The 26764-nt window shown below is 46.8% G+C and overlaps 1 protein-coding gene across 1 annotated transcript; it reads right to left on the reverse strand.

Moving 5' to 3' along the window:
- Positions 1 to 9304: 9304 nt before the first annotated feature.
- Positions 9305 to 18895, reverse strand: BMP10 (bone morphogenetic protein 10). Its single transcript, XM_061348202.1, has 2 exons — positions 17513 to 18895; positions 9305 to 13440 (listed from the first exon to the last, which is right to left on the reverse strand). The coding sequence occupies exons 1-2, from the start codon at positions 17844 to 17846 to the stop codon at positions 12497 to 12499; spliced, it is 1278 nt and encodes a 425-aa protein (XP_061204186.1). The 5' UTR covers positions 17847 to 18895; the 3' UTR covers positions 9305 to 12496.
- Positions 18896 to 26764: the final 7869 nt, after the last annotated feature.

Below are 26764 nucleotides of genomic sequence, written 5' to 3' on the forward strand. Positions count from 1 at the left end.
GATTAAATCTGATTAACATGTTTCAAACCTGGTCATTTGGAATCTCAGTCAGAGCACTCCTTTTTATTGGAGCAAAGGGCCTGGACCTGCTGGTGCTGAGCTCCACAGCCTTGCAGAGAAGAGCCCCAAGGAGCACAACCACCTTCAAAGATGAGCAACCCGAACCTCCCCTTCATGTCCCACACACTACAACTCATTTCTTGTCTCCTGCAGCCTCTTTCAAGCCCCACTAACACCAATGGTGCTGCAAGTCAAAGATCCCACCGTGTACCTACGGGAGCCACATGTTCCTGTCACCCAAATCAAGATGCATCCAAAGCGCCCGTGGGATGCATTTTCCCTGCCATCATTTCAGAGCAACTGTTCCCATTCTCAGTTCTTCCTTGTGGTTGTCAGAGCTGCTCCAGGGTTTGTTTTCTGCCTCAACAAGGAGCTCATTCCTAATGTGGGCATGAGAAACCACTTAGGGAGAAACTCCTCCATCGGGTGCAGGGGAAGCATCATGAGCATCTGGGCTGGAAATGCCACACGCTCCTTCCTGCAAAGATCAAAAGTGTGAAGAGGCAAATAATCCCTTGACAGCAGAGGGCAGTGACGTGGAGAACCTTGGCTGGGGCTCACAAGGCGCTGTGATTAGGACAAGTGCACATGATCTTAGTATAAACTGTGCATTCCTCCCCTTCCGCTGCAGATAGGCGCAATCAGCCCTGTCAGAGGAGCTGCTTCCGAGGAGCACAGTGACTTTGGGAAGATGTTCTGCCCATTAAAACCTGCAGTGTTTGTAGTGGTCCTCTCAAAAGATAGACTTCCCAGTACAGGTTGGGAGGGATGGGACCTCCTTAATGCATGGTGGGGAGTGAACAGCCCCAGAGAGCGACACGGGCACCGTATCAGTTGGTGTTGCTGTTGGGTGCTGTAAGATGAAGAGGGGTTTCCTGGTTGTTTAGCAATGAGCTTGTTCCAGAGGCAGAAAAGCATGGATCTGCCATGCCAGACCTTTGGAAACTGCATCTGCAGCCCACTGGCAATGCCCAAATCCGACTGGATTTAATGCTCTGTTGGGAGACATCAGAACACGAGATGCCCAAAAGTTGATGCATGACCTACATCCCCCTGTGAAGCTTTGTGGGGAAAGGAGCAGCAAAGGAAGCCTCCCCTATTCCTGAAGCAGGGATGGCTGTTCCTCTGTGCTGCAAAGGGAATTACAAAGCCAAGGAGAGTTGTTTGGTGGCTGCTTTTCAGCTTAGATGGCTTTAAGCATTGATTGTGGAGATCCTAGAGAGTGTGAGACTACTGCTATCTTCTAACAGTGCAGCAGGTTGTCTGCCATAGAGAATAAAGAGTAAAGCCTATAGGAAGGGCCTTTTCGACCCTGTCCTGAGCACCATAAGCTTGAAAACTGCCAAAAAGGCAGGTTTTTACCCCATTTACACCTCACACTGCACAGCCTCAGGACACAATAGCATCCTTAAGGTGATGGGAGTGCAGGATAACCCACAACTCATACTGAGGTTTTCCCCATCTCTTTAAATGTGATTTGGCTCTCCATATTACAGCAATAAACCTTCAAATCTGAATGCATCTAAACCTGCTAACCCATGCATTACAGGGTGGAAATAGGGCATATTATAGGATATCATTTCAGCCTTCCCTCACCTCTTTGTGTTGCAGCAAAAGCTGTGCATTGCTCTTTGTATTTACTGCGTTCAGGTGGAATTAAGTCCATTGCATCCAGCGCTCGATAGGCGGGAGAGGCAAGGAAGGAAAACCATCCTTCCCACATTATTCCCTTCGGATCCCGAGCCAGTCACGCTCCTGCTGACCGATCCCCTCCTGTTTTATCAAAGTTGCATTTTTGGCATGATAGCGACGTTCCCTTTTTAGCTTGGCTACTGCATGAAATAGCACATTGGTGGGGGAGGCGAGGTGGACGTGCAGGAGCAGTGTCCAGCCAGTGCTTAGGGTGGTTTATACACAGGAAAGCAGTGAGAACATGCTGTTCTCCCCAGCAATGCAATCCATCCTTCTGTTACACCCCGAAACCAAGCTGCTTTTAATAACACAGCCAAATAGAGACTTGGTGCATGAGTTACTCTTCACCAAGGTGGGAAGAGATGAAAGAGGTCCCCAGTCTTTGAGCAGTCCCTGGATGCAGTCCTGATGTCCCATTTGATTTGTGTTTTCCTGCCACCTTGCTGCAGCACAGGGATGCTGCGGAGCCGGCTGGCCTGCAGGGAAACCAGCCTGGCAAATAGGAGGATGCTCATAAAGCAAGGACCATCGTGGGGCAGGAGGGAAGCAGGCAGGGGAGCAGGGGCAGGAGTTGTCTGAATAAGCGCCCTTTTAGGGGGAATGCTCACCTATTTCAGCATAAAAACCCTGGAGGTTTAGGAATGGGGAGTTACTGAAGCAGGTAAATAAAGTGATGCTTGCACGGTGAATACTGCAGAGAGGCTCCTGCTAGGACAGTGTCTCCCCTGGAGCATCCACATTGGCAAAAACTCATCACATGTGTGTTAGGTCTAGGTCCACTCTGTTCTCCTTTACAGGGGTTTTCTGAGAAGATAATTCCCATAAACACAAGTGTTCATTGGGAATGCGGTTTCTTAATAAATAAAGCTTCCAATTCCAGGTAAATCCAGCAGCCAGGTGGGCAGTGTGAGTGCAATTTCCATTGTGTTGGGTTGGAAGGGACCTTAAAGCCCACCCAGCTCCAACCCCTGCCATGGGCAGGGACACCTTCCATTATAGCAGCTTGCTCCAAGCCCCTGTGTCCAACCTGGCCTTGAACATCCTATAGGGAAGCTTCACCAGATGCCATTCATTCCCCTGCCTATCCCTGTCCAAAAGGCATCCCTGTGCTCCCTGCGTGGTGCTGTCCCTAGCGCCGTCAGCAGCCACTGGTGTGGCTGGTGCAAATTTGCTTTATCACATGTAAAAACACGATGTGATATTTCAACCCTCTTAACACAATGTGCCGAGAACAGGAACTGGGAGCAGGGAATGTGCCTTTAATCTCATCAGCTGGCCAAGATGCTCTTTGCTGCATCCAGGGAGCTATTTCCAAATGAGTGTGTTTTAGAAGCAGGGGCCAGGCTTTGGGCTCTTATTAAAGAAATGAGGATAAGCATCAGCTTGGCATCTGCTTCCTGAGCATGTGAGGGGTAAATCTTGCCTTTCCCAGAGGTGTTGCCTTGTTTCCTTCCTCATCTCCCTGATAAGAGCCAGCCCAGGCTGCCATCCAGCCGGAGAGGCTCTCCCTGCTCTCTGCATGCTCTGGATGAGGTCCATGCTGGATCTCTATGGCCAGCGCAGCTTTTGAGTCTTTCCAGTGGCACCTTTACCCTGTGTGTCCCATCCTAGGGCTCGGAGGATGATTTTCCAGTGCTGCCCAGTGTTCCCTTTGCATACATCCACGTTTCTGACACCACTAAAAATAAGGTGCTCATTTTAACCACTGAACTCTATGGAAATGCCAATCCAAAAGGAGTCAGGAGGTCAGCTGGGCACCCCAAGGACAGTTGTTCCCAACACAACAGCTATAGGCAGTGCTGAGGAGTGAAAGGTCAATTGAAATGTCTACTCTAAGGGATGTTTCCGCTGAGAGAATGGGAATATCCTGCTCCCTTTCTGCCCTCCTCCTATCCAGTGTCAAGAAGAATGGGACAAATCACACTTCCAGTTTGCAGAAGACCTGGGATGCATGTTTAGAAACTCATCAGCTCCATAAGACTGGATCTTTCCCCTAGCTGGCAGTGGAAGGGCATTGGCTTGGGGTCAAGGATAGCACAAGGCATGGAAAAGCAGCCACAGATTAAATTGCTGTCATCCACTCTGCCCTGCTTCTGCTCACTCAAATGCAGAGATAACGGCAAGCAGGGTGGCTTTTAAAACTGAAAGGGTAGCAGAGTCTTTGTTCCATTTGTGAAGAAATCCCATACCCTGACACCCATCCCAATGTGTGGATGGAGCCTTCCTGTGGTTTGCATCTAGAGTGCTTCTTAGGACACTGGTGTAGGGCTCAGATGGTCAGCATGATGGTTGCTTTGGTCTTAGCTTGCACGCCAAGAAGTAAGGAGCCCAGGAAGGGGAGCCTGAAGCAGTTCAAGCCTTACAGGGCCTAGGCCAGTCAAGGCAAAGGAGTTGGCAGCACCATTCAAGCCAAACCAATGAGTCCTCTGTCCCAATGAAAGTCAAGCCATTGAGGGCACAGATGGTTTTTTGCCCTCAACACAAAAACTCAATGCAAAGTAATGAAGCCTTTGATGATATTTGTAGGGCACATCCAAAGCAGGGCCAGACAAAGACTTGGGAGTCCTGGACCCCAATCTCTGGTAGAAATGTGATGCTAACTCATCTCTGGGCTTGCCAGATAACCCTTCCTTTTATTAGCTTTAATCTAAAGGGTTTAGGCCAGAAGTGCTGACAACATTGACACCAGTGGTGAAGGTGCTGGTTTCTTCCTTGAGAAGAATGATGCAAGAATGAGAGAATGCTACCAAATTGGGGTGGTTATGGATAGAACAGCCAAGGGCATGTCTAGAACTGCAGTTCATCGATTAACAGAGGTGCTACCAGGGTCCTCAAAGGCTGCTGCATTCCACAGGGTGCCCAGAGAAGCTGTGGCTGCCCCATCCCTGGCAGTGCTCAAGGCCAGGTTGGACACAGGGGCTTGGAGCAAGCTGCTCCAGTGGAAGGGGTCCCTGCCCATGGCAGGAGTTGGAGCTGGAGGAGCTTTAAGGTCCCTTCCAACCCAAAGCAGGCTGGGATTCCATGTCTCTAAGCTTCTCTTCCTCTTGCAGCAGCAGCAAGGGTTAATCAGCTCTGGGGAGCTCACTGAGGCCCTTGGTTAAATCCGTTGCCTGTCCTGGAGCTCATTAGCGTTGCCTGCAGTGCCCTGAGCAGTATCCAGGAGGAATGCGTGTGGCAGCCCCTCAGGAAGGACGTGTGTCCCACAGGCACGGCTGCTCCTGCTGCTGCTTATCTCCAGTGCACTAATTGGGGCAGGCAGAGGAAGCACGAGACGTGCCATCAATATTGTTGTGGCTGGTGTAAGTCCTCCATCGGCAACGGAGGGCGATAGAACAAGAAATGATGCGAGCTGGAGAACTCCCAAGGGAAAAGGAGGGTGATCAGCAAGGGAAGCAGCTGTGCTCAAGTGCATCTTGCTTTCCCTGCTAGAGTGACTTCAGATTTGGTACATCCATAAGTTGTGTTTGCATGATGTCAGGATGCTCCGTGTCTGTCTCACAGCAACCAGCTACTGTAAGCTCAAATCGAGTCACTGGAACTGCTTCAACAGTTGGGTCAGCCCATTAGGATTAGGCTCCTCATTGTGTGGGTCTCAGCTTCTGATGGATCCCCTCTCCCATTTTAACCCCTAAAGGAACTGAGGTTGGGATTTCATATGTCTGGTGAAGAGTGATCACCTAGATACTATTCTAATAGTAACTACAGCTGCTAGTAGAAATGGGAAAAGGGCTCATTTCCCCTATAATAAGACACTTGCTGTGCTTGCAGCTCAGCTGGCTCCTGTTTCAGGCTGTAGGCTTCCCTGTGTATCAGTATCTTAAGCTGAGCACCTAAACTCTGGTAGTGATAAAGCAAATACAGCACATTCAGTACCGCAGGACAACGGCTTGGCTTGGCTTTCCCACTCTCCCAAAGCTTTGCCTTTGGACTTTGCCTGATTAGCCAGCGGTGACAGCTCAGGAAATGGATTCCACCAAATCTCACAACAACTGATTTAAAAAGCTCTAATCTCTGGCAGATAAGGAGTTGCTACAGCAAATCCAACATAAACCTGAGAGCTATGGAAGGTTGGGCTGTTGTTTAGCTGCTGTTGCTAGCGAGCTACTGTACTTGATTGCAGAGACCACCCCGTATTTAAACCTTCTCACTTAACTCAACACGTATCTTTTCAACACCATCTGAAGCTCACATCCTGGACAGCCTCAGCCACACAAGCCTGAAGGGCATTGTCCGGGGAGCTCCAGTGCTGCAGTGAGCATCCCCTCAGCCTAAAGTCGCTGCAGATAGGGCAGGCAGCATCTCCTGTGAGGTACAGAAGCCCATTCCTCTCCTTTCAGAGCCTTCATTTCCATGTCGATTGCTTTTATCCCTCATATTTCCTTTGTTCACTTAAAAATGCAATCAAAGGTGCCCCTAAGCCCTCAAAATGCTAAGCAGGAGGTTGAGTAGTTTGCATCGTGGATGGAATCACATTGGGCATGTATCTGGCAGAGTAAAACAAGGAATCAAACTTCCTATTTCACGGTAAGCTCATTTGCCCCGAGCAGGATGTGTTGCAGTGCACATGGTAGAGAACTCTCCTACATTTTCTGGTGTTCTCTGCTCTACAGAGTAGATTGCTGGGATAATGCAGCTATCTCCTAATGGGTTTGGCCAGGAATGCTGTGTGCTGAGATGGGCTTGGAAGCAGAGATTGTCACTACTAAACATTAGCTCAACTCCTGCTTGGACTGACATCTCCGTGAGAGGCAGGAGAGTGAACTGGCATTTACCAGCATGTGGATGTCCTCAGTTGCTGCTGGAGATGTTACCAAGACTTCAGCAGGAAGAGCTGGACCCCCATCCACTATTCATCTTCTTGACAAGGGTATCAAAAGGTGGATGTTTCCCTCCACTTTTATCAGGGAAAAGAGGCAGGAATTCTAATGTCTGCTCCTTCTACTGCTTCCAACATCCTTATGTTCCCCCAGTGCGCTGCTTCTGTGGGAATGGGGCAGGAAAAAGATGTGCTTCTATTCCTGCTCCCTGGGGAATGGCTTGCAGAGATTCAAAACCAAGCTGCCCTCCCTGAGCAAAAGTGAAGGGAGAGAGATAGAGGGATGAAGGAGAGCAAGGCAGGGATGAGGGGTGAAGGAAAGCAAGACATGGTGCTTAGCAGCCACATCTGTTCCCAGAATGTGGGTGCTGAGGTCATTTGGAAGCCTGCCCCTGTAGTGGGATGTGCAAATGAGATGCTAGCTCTGATAGACCTGCCCTTGGAGATGACTGGTGTTACGGTTTGCAGAAGGAGAGTATGGGTTTGATTTTGAAGGGGTATCTCTAGCTCAGTGGGCTGCGAGGGCAAAACTCAGCTTTTTCTGCTTCCTGAGATGATGATTTGAAGTTCATGTGCACAGCATAGGTTTGACACTGTTTTCACTGGGGGTGCTAAGCCATAAACTCCAGTCCTCTTTGGGTTCCAGATGTGCTTAACAGGACAGTCAGGGTAGACACCATTGGGGTGCCTTCCATCTGTTCCCATTTAGGCATCTAAACTGTAGGCATTCAAGTGTTGTCCCTTGTAGATAAGACAAAGGGGTCTCCTCCTTATCTGGTGTCAGTGCCAGAGACAGCTTGGGTTGGACTTGATTACCTTAAAGGTCTTTTCCAACCTGGTTGACTATGATTCTATGCCATGCCAAGGTGTAGCCTCAAATGTGTCCCTTTTCACACCCCATTACCCTGTGTGGGTCTATACAGGAGAAAACTCACTTCATTTCTCCCTTAGACCTCAAAGCAGGAGCTTAGGGTAGGACCCAGCTCCCGTTATGTGGCTGGTTTCTGTTTTCTGCTCCATAGGCACCTCCCTGAGCACTCTGCACTCCAATGCTGCCTGTGCTAGGAGCACACAGCTCTGGCCACACTGCCCAGCCCCAGCTCTAATACCCAACACTAACACACTCCATATAATAAACCTCCTCTTCCAAGGGGTGCTGATAAGAATTTCCATTTTTAGTTGAACCATTCTGCCTTTCTTTGTCGCTGTTGCAATTGAAGCAGGAGCAGAAGCTCATTCTTTGGCTTTTCCTGTAAATAGAGCGTTAATGAAGACAGATGGGTCAGCAGTATAAACAAACCTCTATCTCCAGCTAGTTTTGTCCTGGCTTTGTTTCCCAATATAGTAAGCAAAGCACCAGCACCCCAGTTCCCATCCTATTAACGGTGTTTGCACTCCAAACGTTGAACTGGCTTCTAAGGAAGTTTAAATTAACACTGGGCTGTAGTTTTTCAAACGCTTGCAGCAGATGTTCAAGTGCCAGAACTCTTCCTTTCTCTTTGCTTTTTTAACCCCCCTAAAAAGAGACAGATTTTGCTGCATTTGGCTCAATATGATGCACAGCAAACGCTGAATGGAACTGTAGGTGAGCCAGGCTCTGAGGATGTTGATGCAGGAGCTTTCTCTTGTTCTAGGCTGCTGCAGGCTCTGCTCTGCTTTGCTGTCTGGTTAAGAAGGGCAGTGAGGAGAAGCTGGCCATAGGTTTTGGATGATGGTTGCTTTGGGAAGTGGTTTTCCTAAGTGACCTCAGGTTTGGGGAGGCTGAACCTCATGCCTTTGGCTCTTTGGCTTTGCACACCCACTGGGTTCGCAAGAGGTTATGTGTCCACAGCACCCAGGAATGCTTTCTTTTTCCTTAAGGACTCTTATTTGGGCACCTCCAAAGGGTGGCACAAGCCAGCAGCAGGCACTGCAGGGATCTGGGTGCTGGGCTTTGCTGCCAGAACAGTGCAAGGTTCTGCCCCTTCTCCCCAGCAGCCCATCTGCAGTGGTGGCAGGAAAAGCTCTAACACTCAACAAGGCAGGAATCTGTACCTCAGTCAGCTCTGCAGGGTGAGCCTGGAGCCCTGGGATCACACCCAAGCAAGGCATAAAACTCTGGGGAGAAATCTGTTTGAGGAATTCTAGTCCATGTCCAGAGAGCTAAGAGATGTGGATCATTTATGGGAACCTCAGACTTGCAAGTGCCTTGTGAAATCTGGGATTGGTGCTGAGTTTTGCACAGGAGAAGATACAGCTTCAAATGCCAAGCAAGGAGCAACGTGTCTTGAAGTTCATGCTCTTCTGGAGACATTGTGTGTGGTGTTGGTTTAAGAGCAACAATGCAAGACCAAAGCTCTCCCCTCAACCCCCTTACTGATGTGTTATCCACCTCGTCCTCTCCTTGTCTCAATTGTTTCTGCTCCCACCCCTCTGCCTGTCCCATTCGCACTGCCTGGGGTTTCATATAGCAAAAAGGGGCTCCAGATCTGCTCATGCTTTTTATACATCTTCAGTTAGAAACAGATGAAAGCAAAAATCCAAGTGATGCTGATTTTGGTGAGATGGGGTTGGTGCCTCCTTTAGTGGCATGAAATAAACCAGAGACGGACAGAGGGGTGGGTGGATGGATGGATGGATGGATATGGATGGATGGATGGATGAGTGGGTGGATGGGTGGATGGATGGATAGATGGATAGATGGATGGATAGATACTTCCATACTGAAGCCATATTTTTCCAGACCTCTCTAAAATTGTTTTGTGCTTTCAAGATTGAAGTCAAGCAACTGCTGGCATGTTGATAGAAAATAGATTAGAAATGAAAGGAAGATCAATGCATGCTACTATTTAATGTGAAAAATCATTTGCTTTAGAAATAGTCACAGTACCAATGTAGATGGATAGAAGGAAGGAAGGGAAGGAAATGAAAACACGCAGTGGGATATTTATTCCAGGACTTCTGACATTCCCAGCACTACATCTTGGCAACACTGGCTCTTGTCACGCACTCACCATGTTCTTTGTGAGTGTTGTATCTACATGGACAGACACTCCTGAGCTTGTAGAACCAACCTTCGTTTGTTGCTTAGGCAAAGCTCTACAAAATAACTCCTCCCATTTGGTTTTGGTGCTATTTTGCCTCGTCTCTGCCATCTAACTGCAGGAACAGCCAGCAAATGTCTGTGTAATGATATTCAAAGGTAAGGTAAGGTAAGGGTTTGCTCATAAAGCAAGCATGCAACGCTAACAGACACACAAAATACCATTCACAGCAGTTCTACTTTCAGGTTATGAACAGCATAAGTGCAGTTGATTCAAGAGATGCTCAGTTCTCACCCAGAACAGCACAACTGGGGATGTCTCATGCTTTACAGTTTTCACCCCAAGCTCTGTCTGAAGTCCCCTTCAGTCATCAGCACAGTCCTTGTTTCTTTAGAAAAAGTCACTAATATTAATATAAAAACGCTGTCTGAGCCCTAATTCTAGAAAACCAGCCCTGCTGTTTTTACTGATCTTGTATCAATTCACACCTGCAGGTTTGCTAACTGCTAACACTACATGCCTACCAACCTTTGGGTGCCCTAATGCACTGTATCTACTCCATTACACAAATCTGGCTTTAAGAGAGTGTGAAAGCAGCCACTCTGCTTTGGTCACTTGAATGGGAACAGTGATTATAGGTGATTACAGTGGGTTATTGATGATTCTTAGGGCCTCTTCAGGCAGATTGGCACTGTTCAGTAAAGGACAGTGGTGCAAAGAGCACTCTGCTCACATCACTGCCACGGGGCCGGTCGCAGAAAAGAGATGATAAAAGGCAATGTCGGATTATCTCCCTAATGCTGGATTATCACTCCTAACAAGGTGAATGGTTTGTCTTGGCAAATGGCTTCATAAGAATCATGGATAGTTTTGAAAGGAGCTGTGTGGTCGCACTTCAACCGTTGGCTGCTGCAGTTCATGTCAGCAGAGCGAAACATCACACCTCTAACGAATTCCTTTAACGTGCCATTAAGCACAGGCTGATTGCAGTGGGGAAGGCTCTGTGACAGTGTCAGTCACTCACAGGCTGTCACAGCCATAAAGCAATACAGCCCCACAGCAATCCTGCTATCGGGAAACAGGCAGCACGAGTGGAGACTGTGGAAGTCTACAATAAACTACATCACTGACCACTTAGAGCAGTGATACCCCTGCTAGAGCTCTTCTATGTTGGACAAGTGCTCCGGAATGCCATTATAAATCACTGCAGTGAGTGAACCACTCCATAAGCAAGGAAGAGAACTGCTACATGGTGATTATGAATATCTAGAGGAGAAAAAAGATTAGCAACACCCATGTCTGTGCAGCACATCTCAACAGAAAGATTCCATGTAAAACAGGATTGGTACAAGGCTTTATCCAAGTAGGATTACACACAAGCACAAAAATAAAACATTCTGTATTCTACATTATGTTACAAAGGCAGGCAGTCAATAAATAGGTCAATAAATTATGGGAAGCACAGAAGAGTATGTGTGAAAATAGGTGAAACTGCCTTTTAGTTGGTGCACGATAAAGTCATTTGTGTTCATTCCCATGAAGCGCTCGAGTGATGCTTTCAAAGAGCCTTATCACTTCAGGGGAAGATAGCTTTCCCTTACAAGTGAGCACCAGATGCAGGGCAGGGAGTGGGCTCTGGGACAGGCCAGAGGAGTCAGCGTCACTTGCACTTCCCCAAGAATCTGACAAATTTGCAGCTTAGTATAAATAAAGTGACGGGTCTATTGTTTCTGAGCTCCGACACCTCCTTATCACCACCACGGGTTGCAGAAGAGCGGTGGAAACATGGCATGTGACTCCATCCTATGGAGTTTAAGGGGGGGCAATATCTTTATGAATCAACAACGTCAGCACATACATAAAGGAAAGATCCTCTCTATCTAGATGGCACAAAGGGGTTTCCTCTTCTATCTAGCTCTATGAAGACTAAATGCAATCCTACTTGGCCATGTGAATTGGGTTACGGAGCTGTATTGGATGTGGTTTGCTGGGTTGGGAAGAGGGACCGGTTTCTTAGCTGGTATAAACTGGTACAGTTTCAAGGATTCAGAAAGTTTGCTGCAGTTATTTCTGCTCTGGAGACAGGACATGGATAGTGCACCAAAGCCAGTACTTTACACAGGGGGCTTCTGTAATAACCACTCACAAGGGAATTCTGCCATTGCTTGTCAGAGCACTGCACAAACCTATGGGGCCCATTCCTCCACCAGGAAAGATGGGAAAGTGAATGGTTCTCTTCTGCTCCAGATACCAGAGCATCCCTGCCAGTCTCAATGAGACAGGGAGAGATTAAAGATGCTTAAGAAAAAATGAGAGAAGTTTAACACCTTTTTGTGCCTTTGGGGTTTAGGAGCTTGAGAATTACTGGGACTTGAGATCTTATCCTGGGTTCAATTCCCAAACCATGTCGATGAGGCCCTTATTGACATGGGTTAGTGGTTGCCTTGGCAGTGCTGGGGGATGGATGGACTGGATGATCTTAGAGGTCTTTTCCAACCCACCTGATTCCATGATTCTACTCTATGACCTTTAATAGCTCTGGAAGTCCCTCTCGATACCAATCAGCATTTATTAAGTACAAAAATATGTTTTTATTTCTGTGAACTTGCACGTGCCCCTTTGGCACAAGGAACCTCCCAGACAACCCCGTGATCTGCTCTATGCCCTGCCAGGAAGTGAGATGCAGCCATAACGTGGACAGTGAAGAACAGCAAGAAGCAATGGAACAAAATATACATTCCCTACGGTCACAACTTGCCCATTCCCCTACCAGGAAACACACAATTATCTGTACATGCCTCATTAAATAACCTTATTAAATAGGAAATCCAAAATGTACAAATTTACAGACTGAATCATTAAATACTCCCCACTGTGCACTCCCCTCTGATTGTGCTCCCCTCTACTATCTGCAGCCACACTCTGATACCACCATGCCTTCGTATTTGAACTTGTAGGTGACCACCCCTGCATCTAAATAGAGGATAGAGATGGGATCGAGTTTGGTGGGCACACAGCAGGCCTTGGAGGCTTTCTGGGGATTCTTCAGGTGAACCAAAGTCTGGACAATGGCGTGTTTCGTTGGCGTGACGTGCTCTGTTAAGGGGTAGGCGCACACTCCATGGCACTCGTAAGCTTCGTATCCCGCTGGGGCAATGATCCAGGAATCCCAGCCTATTTCCTTGAAATCGATGTAGAGTGGAGTCTTTTTGCAGTAGTTGCCTTTTGCGTTCCTCCGGATTCGGGCAGTGGAGTCGTAAATGATGTTGGAGCGCATCTGGAGCAGCGCTTCCTCCCCGGGCTGGCCATGGAAGTTGCCAACCTCCAGGTTCTCCAAGTCCAGGAGCTGCTCGTGGTCTATCATCTCGTTCAGCTCTTGCTTCTCCTCTTTCTTGTCATTGCTTTGGTCATCAGAGAACACAATCAACAGGGGCACGTGCTTCGCCTCGGAGTTGATGTCGATGTCGAGCTTCCCTTCTCCGTTCTGCTCCTCCCCTTCCCTGCTCTCTATATGAACCTCCAGCCGGTGCGTGGTCAACCCTGCCCTTCGCCAGCGCCTGATGGCTTCGGTCACGTCGAAGCTCTCCCACTCGCTGCTCGTGCCATAGATGTGCCTGGATGCCAGTGCCATTATCTTCCTCTCTTCTCCTACCCCCAGGTGGTCATTTTCCAGCACTTCAAAAATGGTGACTTTCCGGTCGAGCCCATCGTAGAGCATCTGGTCCCGTTCCACCAAGGTGTAGAGCCGCAGCTCTGCCATGGTGATCTCTTCATGGTGAGGGATGGAAACATTGAACAGAAGAGGGTACTTCCGAATTCCTGTGACACCGATAGGGTGGGAGGCCAAGTCTGGAAATGACAAAGATCAAATATTTATGAAGGGTCATAAATGCATCCAGCAACACACGCACCGAAGTTCAGTTGATACCTTTTGCATGGCTTGGTTTTAACTAATTCCAGGAGAGTGGATTTTACCCTTTCCCAAAATAAGACTTGGGAAAAAGGCTGACTTCCTTTTAGCTATGTAAAGACAGCAAGATCCCAACCATGCTAGAGAGCATAAACCTGGATTTAGAGATTCGAGTTCTATCCCCTTGCCTTCCAGGCACTTCCTCATCACCTGGAACCATTATGGATTAAGGATGCATTGCCTAATACTGAAATACAAATTGCTTCAAGGTCACTGCACAGCAACTATTTTAAATGGGGAAAACCGTTGCTGTAGAACAGGAAGGGAAGAAGGATATGGCATGAACATGAGATGGGTGACCTATAAACCGCTCATGCAAGACCAGCAGGCTGGATCTGTGTCTGCTCAGCATGTTTATGCTAGCAAGTATTCCCATCTGCTGAAACAGCCCTCAGAAACTGAGAGGGACAAGCGCTAAGGGAGGAAAAGTTGCTCTGGAAGATGCAAAGGTTCCTGGTTAGGAAGAGCAGGTGGTGAACATCCCATTTGAAACACCAGTCAGCACAAATCCTGCCACAGCCTCAATGGGCTTCAAGAGAGCAGTCAAACAGTTGTACTCAACTGGGCACTTTTGACATATAAGCGTGTAATGTCTGTCCATGCTCTACCTGCACTGTTTGTTTATACACAAGCAGTATGCGTTTCTTCACACCATGCAGGAATCAGCTCATCATAGAACCCTGGAATGGTTTGCTTTGGAAGGGACCTTAAAGCTCATCCAGTTCCGCAGCCAGGGACCCCTTCCAATAGAGCAGCTTGCTCCAAGCCCCTGTGTCCAACCTGGCCTTGAGCACTGCCAGGGATGGGGCAGCCACAGCTTCTCTGGGCACCACCAGCGCCTCAGCACCCTCACAGGGAAGAGCTTCTGCCTAAGAGCTCAGCTCAGTCTCCCCTTGGGCAGGTTCAAGCCATTCCCCTTGGGCTGTCCCTACAGGCCCTTGTCCCAAGCCCCTCTCCAGGTTTCTAATTTCTAGAGCCTGTGTATATGCTGCTGAGTTACTGTGCTGTTTGCTTCTAACTCAGGAGACAGATCAGGGCATAGAAACTATGGTAACATTTCTGCAAAGGCAAACTGTTCATCTTCACCTTTGACTTCTCCAATTTTGGTATATTTGTAGAAAAGTGATGCTGATAATGCTGCAAGATTGGCCATGCTCCATTAGTGCATTGAAGCAGTTGACTTTAGCATTGTCCTGCTTGAGGCACCTCTGCACTGCCGTCTGTTCATAAATGAAGGGTGATTCTGCTTGCACTTCCCTACAAGTCAGTTGGTAAAGGTCGGTGCTGGAGATGCTTTGCACAGCACCAGGGTAGGAGCAGACCATGAGCTGAGACAATGCTGTTCAAGCTTAGCTGTAATCACCGTACTGGAGGTAACCTCTGGGGTTTTCTAGACCTTGCTATGCTACAGTAAGTCTGCAATGAGTACCTATAATGACAGGGTGGAGAAATGCCTCCTGATCGTATAGGCAAGCACAAGAAGCTCACCATAAGGCAGTAGAAAGCCACATTATGTGTAAGAAGACAGGTGGGTGCTAGCAGGGCATGAGAAGTGCTCAATTCTAAGTCAGGATGTGACTCTGATCTTTAGCTAGGAAGTCCATAGGGTGAAGTATCTCCTACTGCTCCCAGTGCCTCCCTGGTAGAATTAGGAAGAGAGCTCTGGAGTCCATAGGAAATAAAAGATTTCCCTCAAGACCTTTATTCAAGTTTTAAGAACTGATTAGTCTCATTTAGAATGGAGACATTACAGGCCATGGGTTAAACAAAGAGCTGATGCCAGCCGTGCAGTGTGTTATAGCTCTATAATAAGGGATTTAATGGATAATGGAAGCACCATTACTGCCAATTTTCAGCAGGCAGGTGAACAAAAATGCTCCATGGTCTGTTTCTACTGCCTTTATCATTGCAAGTGATTAATTTCCCAATCTTTAGCATGAAATGGATGGCTCCTGGTTACCCAGACTCTGAAGATATGTAACAAACATGCATAGTCCCTTTAACCGGCTGCTTCTATGAAGCTGTCTTAACATCAGCCATCTGTCTCACTTCACGTCTTGCTGGTTTGCATTGGAGAAGGGGACAGAAATACTGACATGACAGAGAGTGAAGCCAAATGACGGCTACAGCATGGCACAGAACTGTGAACCACTACAAAACGTCAGTCTGTCCCTTTCCAGAGCTGCAAACCTGATTTTGCCAATGGGATGATGCTTTGCGTCACTAAACCGTGCTGTAGTTTATGTTTTAGCACCTTGTACTGGACCATTTTTATCCTGTTTTTTTTTTATGGCTAGTGCAAAATGGGAAAAGAACAATGCACGTTCCTACATGTCTTCATTCATACCAATGAGCGGTGACAGGCAGGGCGGTTCGGGTGAGTAACTGCTCCCCAGTGGGTGTTAAGTGCTTTGCCACCAACCCTTTAATAGATTTCTCCACACTGGAGAAAAGAATACGTAAAGAAGGTTTAAACCACATTTAAACCAGAAGCAGGCTGCTGGTAAAGCATGCCCAGGCCTGGCAGAAGGGCAGAGCAGAGCTTTTGGATTCTCTCCTTGCACCTCACTGCATCGCGCCACTGAAGTGACTTGCACGTAGCCTCTCCCTACAGGTCATAGCTTCAAGTGGCAAATGCTATAGGAAGAGTAATAACAACTTTATACCTCATCAGTTAGGCTAAGAAAGGATGAGAGAAGCCCCTCAGCAGTTTGAATAGCTACGTCTGCCCCTGAGTAGTTAAATCAAATCACAGCATTCGTGTTTGCCCAGTGGAGTGATTGGTATTTGGGGTTTAGTTGAAACACATCATTAACAGAAAACCTGTATTGGTGCAAATAGGGATTGACAAACTGTGGAGTGTTAGCACTGAAATGTTCTCTTGTCCTCATTGAGCTGAGAGGAAATGCTGAAGCAGAAACAAGTCACAATCAGGCTTCCTTTTCTTATAATAGGAAAAATTCTACTCTTCCAAAGTAAAACCTAAGGGTCATCCGAAGTTCTGCTTCACATATTTCTATGTATCTGTGCTCAGATGCCAAAGGAAGATGTTACAAATCCCATGAGGATCAATAGTGAGAGGATATTCATAGAAAACTTCATTTGGTTAAGCTCATAATAGGAAAATACTGCTCTTTTGAACAGTGTATAAAACCATTTCATAGGAAAATATTGCACCTTTGAACAGTGTGTAAAACCATTTCATAGGAAAATACTGCACTTTTGAGCAGTGTGTAAAACCATTTCATAGGAAAATATTGCACCTTTGAACAGTGTGTAAAACCATTTCATAGGAAAATACTGCTCTTTTGAACAGTGTGTAAAACCATTTCATAGGAAAATATGCCTTTTGCATGTACTTTTGGAATACCTTGAACAGTGTGTAAAACCATTTCATAGGATAGCACTTTTGACAGTGTGAAAACCATTTCATGGAAAATACTGCACTTTTGAACAGTGTGTAAAACCATTTCATAGGAAAATATTGCACTTTGTGTGTTTTTAGGAAAATACTGCTCTTTTGAACAGTGTGTAAAACCATTTCATAGGAAAATATTGCACCTTTGAACAATGTGTAAAACCATTTCATAGGAAAATATTGCACCTTTGAAAACATTATTTAAGGTATCCGTTTGATATCATGTAATTGCAAATGATGGGCGTCACTATGGGGATAATGGAACTGATGCCCTTACATTATACCTGGTGCTGCCCAAACATGAAACAAACACCTTCCTCCAAAACCTTCCAGTCCAAAAAGTGAAAGACAAGGGATCTATGTCACAAGGAGTGGGATCTGGTAACCCTGGTGCCTATTCCCAATGCTATCCTCATTGAAAGGCCTTTTTCACCCTAATACGGTTCATGTTCCATGCCTGGTGAACACATTTCACACCTACTATAAAGATGCTCATTTCTATTTCTTTCTCTTAGGGATTGCACATTTCTTACCTTCATTTTTGAAGCTCCTAATGATATTGGCGGACGGCATAGATGTCCTATCAGTGGCAAACCTGTTGTACAGCTCGAGCATGTACTCCGGCGGATCCACCTTGGCCGATTCGTGCAGGGGAATGTCAGAGAGGTTCAAGGTCTTGAGGAACTCGTTCTTCATGTTCTGAAGCAGCGTGTTGAAATCAACGCCATCCTGCTCGGAGAGGATCTCGTCGAAAAGCGGCACGTCTTCCTCCAAGGAAGAGTGCTCCAAGCTCAGGATGGGACTGCAAGCAGCGAGGTGAACCAAGAGACAAAGGGCAGCCCATAGCTGGGGGACTAGAGAATCCATGGCTTCGCTGGAGCCTCCAACCGCACTCAACAAGCTCTAGCTCTCGTGTGGGCTAAGTGGCGGTTTTATCCCCTGTGCTCGTGTCACGGAGGGATGACAAGTTTGGAAGCTCTTGTCTTGAAGCTTGTGATCCGTCCTGCCTGTCTCCCCCTTCCCCCTCCCCAAAAGCAGGTCTCGGTAATTGGATATGGCTTGCTCTCTCTGTGGTCGCCCTGCCTCTCTTATCTCGGGCCCTGTAAGCTGTCCACCAGATTTGTTGCTATCTCGCAATCCCCTTTCCCTTAATGAGGGTTTTGTAAACATTCTGCGCTAGGACACGCCGAGATAGGACAAGTTTCTTCTCAGAGAGGAGCTGCCCTTTCTCCCTGCCTCTGGGAGCCGACTGCCGAGCACCAACAGCTCCCATCCACGCATGGTTTGAGCTAACACGGGAGTTCTATAGAGTCTCCATCCTAACGCACCCATTTCATGCAGTTGCTCCCTGAAGGTAACAGCTCTGCCCTTTACAAACCCATCTCCTAACTATTCCATGTTTCTATGATTTCAGAGCTAAGTCTTTACATTACGCTTACAGAAGTAAGGAAAAGCTCCATTCCTCTTTGCCTGTACATAAGGAGAGGAGCTCTAGGTGCCACCACAATACTGGAGGTACAAGGCCCTGAATGCAGAGGAGCAAGACGAGGGAGATGAGTGGGGAGAGTTTCTCTCATCACAGCTATAAAGCTTTGCAATGGCTTTGTTAGAAAGAGCCCTTTGAACAGCCATCAGATGCCAGCCAGGAGCATGGCCTGTAAAGCTGGGACTTCATTTTCCTTTATACAGGCACCATGCAGTGCACTGGCACCACGGTTTAGTGCTAAAGGTTTTGTTAGTTCTTTTGCAGGGTTTATTTTTGCTATAAACCACTCTTCCCTGAGCTGAACATCAGCATCAGTTGGATACGAGGGCTCAGTGCTCAGTGCCATACAGATGCTCATAAACAGAGAGAGAGCTGAAGCATTTGCAATGGGTTCAGAAACTCCTTCCTTCTTCATCTGTGTGACTTGGCAGGTTGCAGTTATCCCTGATTTCACCTCTTTGGCAGTGCTGTATCTAAAAGCTCTTGAAAATACACAAAGACCATTGGACTACTCTGACTTTCGCTTCAGTTCAAACAGCTCAGAGGCTCAACGTGGAAGTGATTTTGCCAGAGAGATGTGCTACAGTTATTTAGTGGGCTTTTTGCTTTAGCATGGGAATTTCCACAAGATAGGAGCACTGTGCATGCAAACATGTGTCTGGTCCTTGTATAACATGGTCCATTCCAGTGTTCTGGATCTTCATAGAGGTTTTTAAATGCACCTTTGTTTTGGCAGCAGGGCCAGAGCTCAGCCTTTGCCATTATGGCTAAGCACATCCCTAGATTTGTTACTCCATCTGTGCAACTCTCTTCCCTTTTCAATAGCCCAAATCTATTAGTGGCACAAATGGACACAGATCCATCAAACTTAATGAGAATGATACCCAAGCCATGGTTTAAATTCATCCTCTATTTTTTGCTTTAAATATCAGTATCTTTGTGAAAATTCATGGATTGTTGCCATGGAGCCAGACATTGGCATGACCTTTTAGTTGTTTTATTCAACTTTTCTTCTTCTGAGCATGGGGAACTTGACAATAGAAGCCAAGTACTTTATCAAGGTCCCTGTTATCGATACACTACATTAGAAACAGATATTTGAGCATAAGAAGATTAATTCAGACCTCACTGTGAAGTTCATGGTTATCTGTGCAAGTTTATCTATAAATCCTTATGAAAGTCTCATCCTGGAATATTGTGGCATTCCAGAGCTGAGCACAGAAAACTTGGGGAAGCTCTAGAGTCAAGTTCAGGTCAATTCTGTTCATTAACTTGAAAAGAAAAGCATGAGCTTGTTTTGGTGGTGATTCATCACCTGGCCATGCAGAACTAAGGTCCTTACGCCATAGGAAGTGAGATTAACATTAAAACCATGAGAAAATGCTTAGCCTTAACTCTTCCATGTAGTGTAATACTGGCTCCTATAAGGGAAAGTCTTCAGGATGGCTTGTCCCTTCCAGCCGTGGAGGTAGGAGATTTGTCATGAGAGCAATAATACCTGGAGAAGTGGTTTCCTTTGCTTAATGCTTCAATATCCATTTCAGAATGTGCTGGTTTCATGTATCTATATGCAGATGATGTTAAATGAAAGGGAGAAGCACATTGGAAAAGCTACTGCTTGCTTGAGGGCAGCACATGCTGAAGCTTCTCATCACTCACAGACATGGCCTTATCCTCAAGTCCTTGCTCATACCAGGTTTTCTTTCTCAGACAAGTACCAATAATGGCTTGTACAGGCAAGAGCTCACCAATATGCCTTGCAGAGTTGGCAAGCACTGGGGTCTATGGTATTACACGTCTCCCCTCTGAGATTTTGGGGGTTTCTATGAGATTTAGGGCTGATGGGTTTGAGTTTAAAAGGGTTCCTTCAGCATTTGTGAGGCTCTGAGATTTCTAGACGAGTTTCTAACTCACCTCTGTGTTAATTTAGATGAACAGCTCTAGAGCCAGAGGAGCTTTTCAGGTTCACTCCACTTTCCTGGCACTTAAAACTTAGCCTGCTGGGTGCGAACCAACAGCATTCCTGCTCCAGCAGTGACATACACAGCCCCAGCGCTGCCTTGGAGCAGAGACTGGGCTCAGTGACCCCTCTAAGCTCTGCTACATCCAGACAGACTCTCTATGAATCTGTAATTTCACACCCTGCAGATATCAGTATGTAAAAAGTAGGATGTGCGCAGGAATCCAACACGAATTTCCTACCCCACAAATGTCATCTTGATCCAGAGGCTCATTAGGAACACAATTCCTGCTCAGACATTCCAACTGTCTTTGCGTTTCCGCTCTCATTTTGATAACTCCTTGAACAATAGCATCCTGCAGGGCCACGCAGCCTCTGGGTTATACACAGACCCAGTTCTGCTCAGTCCTCTAATTTACTCCATTCAGACCCTGCTGGGAACTGGCCAGATGAGGAATACCCATAGAGTACATCTGCTACAGAAGCAGCTTCCTGCTTCCTTAGGTTGGAGGTTGATGAATTTCACACACATATTCCCCCCTCTCCCAAATTTAGTTGTTTCACAGAAGGGTTTTATTTCATGTCACCTTTATTCATACACACAGTAAGTATTAGAGAAAGGAAACTGCTCTCAACAAATCTATGTTAAATGCATTACCTGTAGTAGCTGGAGAGGGAATATTGAGAAGCATCATTTTAATTCTTCTTAAATCTGTAGCATAAAGAGTGACCCCATTTCCTTAGTGATGCACGAGGCTCTTGGCTCTCAGTCCTAGGAAGTTTGTGCTCATTTCCCCTGTTAATCTACAGCTGTATGTGGTGGAACAGAACCAATGAGAGCCTAAACCTTTGCACTGAACCTGCCAGTGTTTGGGAACAACACTCAGCACCTACAGAGGACTGTTTAATGGATGTTTCATCCTCCCTATCAGAGCCGGAGGTGGCACTACGGGTTGGACACTCTCCATTCCTATACCACAGCAAGGACTGAAGGGGGAAAATCAGCCCAGAGAGCAAAGAGGGGCCTTTCATACCACCAGCACTAAGCAGTGGGACAGGACCATGAGTGCAGCAGCTCCTGGGAACAGAAAGGGTCAGTCCTGAAGCTGGTGGGGCTCCAAAATAGCCTCTAATCTCAGGCACCCCACAACTTCCTCCAAGCCGATGCCTCCACGGCTTCTTCTGTCAAGAGGCAGCAGAAGAGCACGGGTTGGAGCAGGAATGTGTGAAGCAAGCTTGGTGCTGAAAGGCTGGGAAGCAAAGCAGGGCTTTACGAAGTGTCAAGGTCGACGATATACAAGATGGAAAGGGTGTGATGCTCCTCTGGGTGAGAGGAAGTGGGGAGAAGGAATGCGAAGGGATTTGGAAGCATCCTCACCCTTCCTTAGCCTGGTTTCTGGGATGGAGGAACACCTGCTTTCACTAACACACCCAGACTGGGATGGTGAACCTTTCCCAGGAGGAAATGCCTCAGCTTCCTGAACATGAATAGGGCTCAGTGAATAGAAAGGAAGTTTGCCAGTTAGCTATAACGTCGTGTGTAAACTCAGGTGGAGCTTGGTTCGTGTACACCTTCACTGATTTAATTGAGATTTTAATGTTAGATTGTTATCACATCTTGGGCTTTTCTTAAATCATGAAAAAGTTTGCCTTTTTTATTTGTTCCTTTCTTCCCCCCCTTTTCCTCTGGTTGTTTTTGATGGATTCTGTTTAAACAGCCTCTCAGAAACACCACTGAGCAAGTGCAAAGAGGTAATGGTAGAGGAAAACGGAATTGTTCTTGGCTTAAATACAGAGGCATTACCAAAAAGACAACACTCCTTGAAAATATATTCAAATAATAAATAATCTATTGGAGGGGGAAAGGATATCAGGATTTTGCCTGTCCTGCTCATTTCTATGTGAACATAAGGATCACAACTAAAACTGTGGCTGGAATGCAAAGGGGAGAACACTTCATTTTGAATGTCACTGAGGAAGGACCCACACCAGGGGCTTTGGGGCACACTTCTCATTGATCTTCAAGCTGCAGCTCCAAATCCTCATACTTAGGGCAGGTGAGACTGAAGAAAAGAGAAGAAAATCTATCAAATGACCTGCCCAGGGTAGCAGAGGACTTTAATAGCAGAGCCAGCAATAGCATCTCGATTCCCAGAACTCAAGATGCAGCATTCTGCTTCACCACAAGAAACTATACTATATCCTAGCTCATATCCTGTATCATACCTGCTATTTGTATTCTAGCACAAGGGAAGCTTTGTTTCGGTGCTAAAGCCTTTGAGAAAGAAAATGTCAAGCTTGAGTCTTTTCTATCTGAGACAGAGAGCTGTCACTCAGCCACAAGAGTGTCTTTGCCCATAAATAACATTAATAATAAAGAAAAGGATGTGTTTTAATGGAAGAACAGGAGCACCTTTAGTGATGTCAATCAGTGCTCAAACCCACTGAGATCAGTCTGAAATAAGCCCGTATTTTTTCACTGTAAGGAAGTATCAGACACCTGTACCACAGTGCTTGGATTGAACCTTAACATTTGGACTAAATCTCAACATTCTGATTGATTCTCAGCATTCCAATTGAACCTCAGCATTCCAATTGAATCTCAGCATTCCAATTGGATCAACAGCAACACGTCCTGTTGAGAAATCGTTAACTTCATAGTGGGCAGACCTGAAACCCCCTTCAAAAGCTGTGTAAATGGTTCCGTTCAAGGCTTCTCTCTAATCAGGACACCACAGGCATATGTGCCATTCCAGGGAGGAAGGGGAGTGCTGATCTCCAGCACAGCATGTGACCTCCGGTTTTCCACAATCCAGGTTTGAAATTCCTACAAAACTGCCCCACAATGGTCCCTGTCGGGAGATAGCTGTGGCATGAGGTAGCTGTTGGGTGCGAGATGGGAGATAAAGAAGAGTGTGACAATGACAGTGTGATGAGCTTGCAATGGAATAACTAAAATTAGTTTCCATTCCTGCATCTGCCTGAGTCCTTATTCCCGTATGCCTTTGCTCATGGCAGCTCTGGCTTGCCTGTCCATAAATGGGCTGTTCCCAGCAGCTCTGTTCTGATTTCAGATGGCAATGGAAAAGGAAAAGATAGGATTTAAAGCAAGAGCGGTGCGAGCGAAGCGCAGCGATGCATTGCGACCTGTATGGCTGAGGAAAGGAAATGGGGAGAAGAAAGGAAGTCTCTGTGCAGCCACAAGGGCAAGGATCTACTTACACTGTGTGCTACAACCCCCTCCTGAGCCAGAGACAGCACTGAGATGCGCAGCAATAGCTTTATATGGGAAAGCCCCAGCACATCTTCTTCATCCGCTATTTCCAGGCAAGTGGAAAGGATAGGGTCACTCTGACAAGCAGAACACCAAAACTCCCTGCACTGCTCCTGGTGATTCCCTTTTCTCTCTCCTTTTCTCCTACTGAGGTGGCAGAAGCTCTAAGGGTATAGGAAGGGAGTGCATCTGCACTTGTGCAACCTGGTCTGAGCTGCGAGTCAATGGCCACGCGGCAGTACCGATACATAAGGGTAAACAGAGATTTTGAAGCCAGCACAAAGCCTGAGAGACTGAAAGAGAAAGCAAAGAGCTGGAAATCACTGGACATTGCCTTCCTGTCAGTGCCCTGTCATCCGTGTGCAGCAAATTCACTGCCAGCTCATGGCCTCACTGTCCCTGTGTGCTCCTTCCCCAAGCAGTTATTGGGAAGAGCTCGTAGTGTGACTGGGCTGCTGCTTGCTTCTGCATATTCCAGCATTTAACCTGTGCCTTTTCCTTCTAGGCCTCAAAGTGAATTAACACAGGCAATAGACACATTTACATTAAGCACAAGTGTTTCCAAAAGAGCTAAATAATTAAATATTTGTCTATATCATTGATAGGATGGGAGGTGTCTCAAGAAATCTCTTGGTTTGCCTTCACAACCATTATCTTGGTACATGCCCCTGTGCAGACGGAGGCCTGAATAGTAAAAGTCCATTTCAAAACCAGTATCCCTAAAGGTCACATCATTTATTAACTCAATCTGGCCATACAAACCTGTTGGGATGTGGTCAAAATCAGCTCATTGCTATTAGAGACCTTGGCATAGATGCGACCGCACTGTAGGGCTAATGAACAGTAGCGTAGGCACGCTGCTTCCCCCCCAGGAGCTGGACTCTGCAGGCTCCTTATCACATAGGGAAAGGTCAAGAGAAAGTTTGAATTTGACATTTCTGGAATTCCTTCTCTCCTCATGTAGTTATCCCGTGGAGCTCCGGGATTCCTGCGGGTGTTCAACTCCTCGGAGCAGCTTCAGTGACACTGACAAAAGCAAGGCAGGAATATAAAGCTTCACAGCACCCTCCAGCATCGTTCCTCTTCCTCTGTCAGCTCTGGGTCCAAGTGGGCTGGTTGAGGAAGATCATTCTTTCCCTTAATGAGCTCCATTTAAATGCTCCCACAGCCCTAACACAACAAATGGGAATGGTTACTAAATGCATCTCACCCTTGGATTTTAGGATGGATTCTCAGTCTTGAGCAATGGGTTGGAAGAAAACAGGCTCTTTCACCAGGTATTATCCTATTGATGATCCTGATCAAGGACTTGAAATGGGTCAATTGAAAACCTGACTGATGGAGTATTTTCTGGCAGCGTTAGTCAATGTCTCAGCACGAGATGCTGATAGCAAAGGCAAACAGCTTGTAGCCACAGCAAGAGGAGAAATTAGACAGGCTGGTCTAATATCTGCTGTTCATTTGGTGTTAGGGTTGGGATCAAAAGGGGAAAGCAACTTCCATGTAACAGTAGAAATTCAGGGAAAATAATGCTTAAGCACAGCCTTAAAAATGCAAAGATTTAAATAGATTTAAATGTAGTACATTGCAGTGTCTGTAACTTGATGCTTGCAATTAGACTGGGTAAATGAAGGTTGTCAGCAGCCTCATTCATGTTTGCCATGCAACTGAATATCAATCTTGTCTTTTCCATATACCTATATCTATACCCACATATTTAAGGGGAACTATATAGAACTCCTCATTAATTTTTGGCTTTTCGTTCAGAATCTGGTCTGGTCCTCTTAGTCTGCAGCCCTGTTTAAGGATGCTTAGAACACTCATTACCAATGACAAGAGGCAGGGAAATGAGAGCCGAGGGCTAACAGCTCTATTCAAACACCTTTCCAGCCAGGAAAGTCACCCTATTGATGCACACACTGTTTAGCTGCCACATCAATCAGAGGTTTAGTGTATGTATACACGCTCTATTTAGACTGCATTAACACTTGTGAGGCTCAGGAGCATGAAAATACATCTTAATTGGAGGCTTTTGCATCAATCCCCCACTCTTTAGACCCTAGCAGTGCCAGCTCTACCATTCTTGGTGCGCTGTTCTCTCCTTCACAGCTGTTTAACATCTGTAAGCTATGCAGAGCTATTGCCCTGTCTGAAGGATCCCATCCCTTTGGAAGTTCCTCACTTTTTAACTAGCATCCCCCCCCCACATTTGGGATTGGGGGGCGGTCTGTAACATGCTTTAGATCATGCTGCACATCTCCCAGCTCTCCCCCAGAGCAGCTTGGCAGATAGGAGTGTCCTGTGAAGCGTGGATGGCAGCTTATCTCATTGAGAGCATGGAACAAGCCCCTCGCAGGCCCTGGTGTTAAAGGGCTCAACTTATCTGGAATGAGTGGCAGAGTGCTCTGGCTCAGCTCTCAGTATGTTGCACCCAGGGGGGACATTGCTTAATGTGCTGCTGTCAAACACCTCCCCGTGTGCTCAGGGCAAACTTCGGCGTCAGAGAGCTTCTTTAGGTGAAAACAGCCTCTGCTTCCCATCACAGGGAATGGAAAAGGTGATTGGCTCGAGCCTTGATGTCCCTATGCATTTCTAAATGCTTAACAGTCCTTACGTGACCATCTGTACAATGGGACCAGTGGGAGAGAGGGGAAACTCCCAGCAGCTGGCATCGTGACTATCGGGATACATATGGGAAGGGTGGATGGACCATGTCCTACCTGGGAAGTGCCAGGCAGGATTAAGAGCCTGCAAACAGGCCTTGGATACCTTTGTAGTCTGGGCTGCCCTGGGAGCTATCTAAGGAACCCCCTCAGAAAGACTCATTGTCCTGCTTTACCCCTCTGCCCTCCTCTATATCTGCACATCAGCTCCCATCTGAGCACTGGCAATTACGGAGTGATGCTTTCTCCACTCAGCATAGACACAAAAGGATCTGCTTTATGCTACATCCGCTTTTCCACCCAACAAGAATGGGCTGGAACAACCCGAGGCCCCCATTCAGAAGGCCTGAATCACCTTCCTCTCTTTATAGACACCCTCAAAAGATGAAGTGAAATGGGAAC

Source organism: Neopsephotus bourkii, unplaced genomic scaffold (assembly GCF_033783945.1).
Source record: "Neopsephotus bourkii isolate Nb327-2 ecotype Australia unplaced genomic scaffold, CSIRO-AGI_Nbou_v1 NB_346, whole genome shotgun sequence".
Taxonomy (NCBI): domain Eukaryota; kingdom Metazoa; phylum Chordata; class Aves; order Psittaciformes; family Psittacidae; genus Neopsephotus; species Neopsephotus bourkii.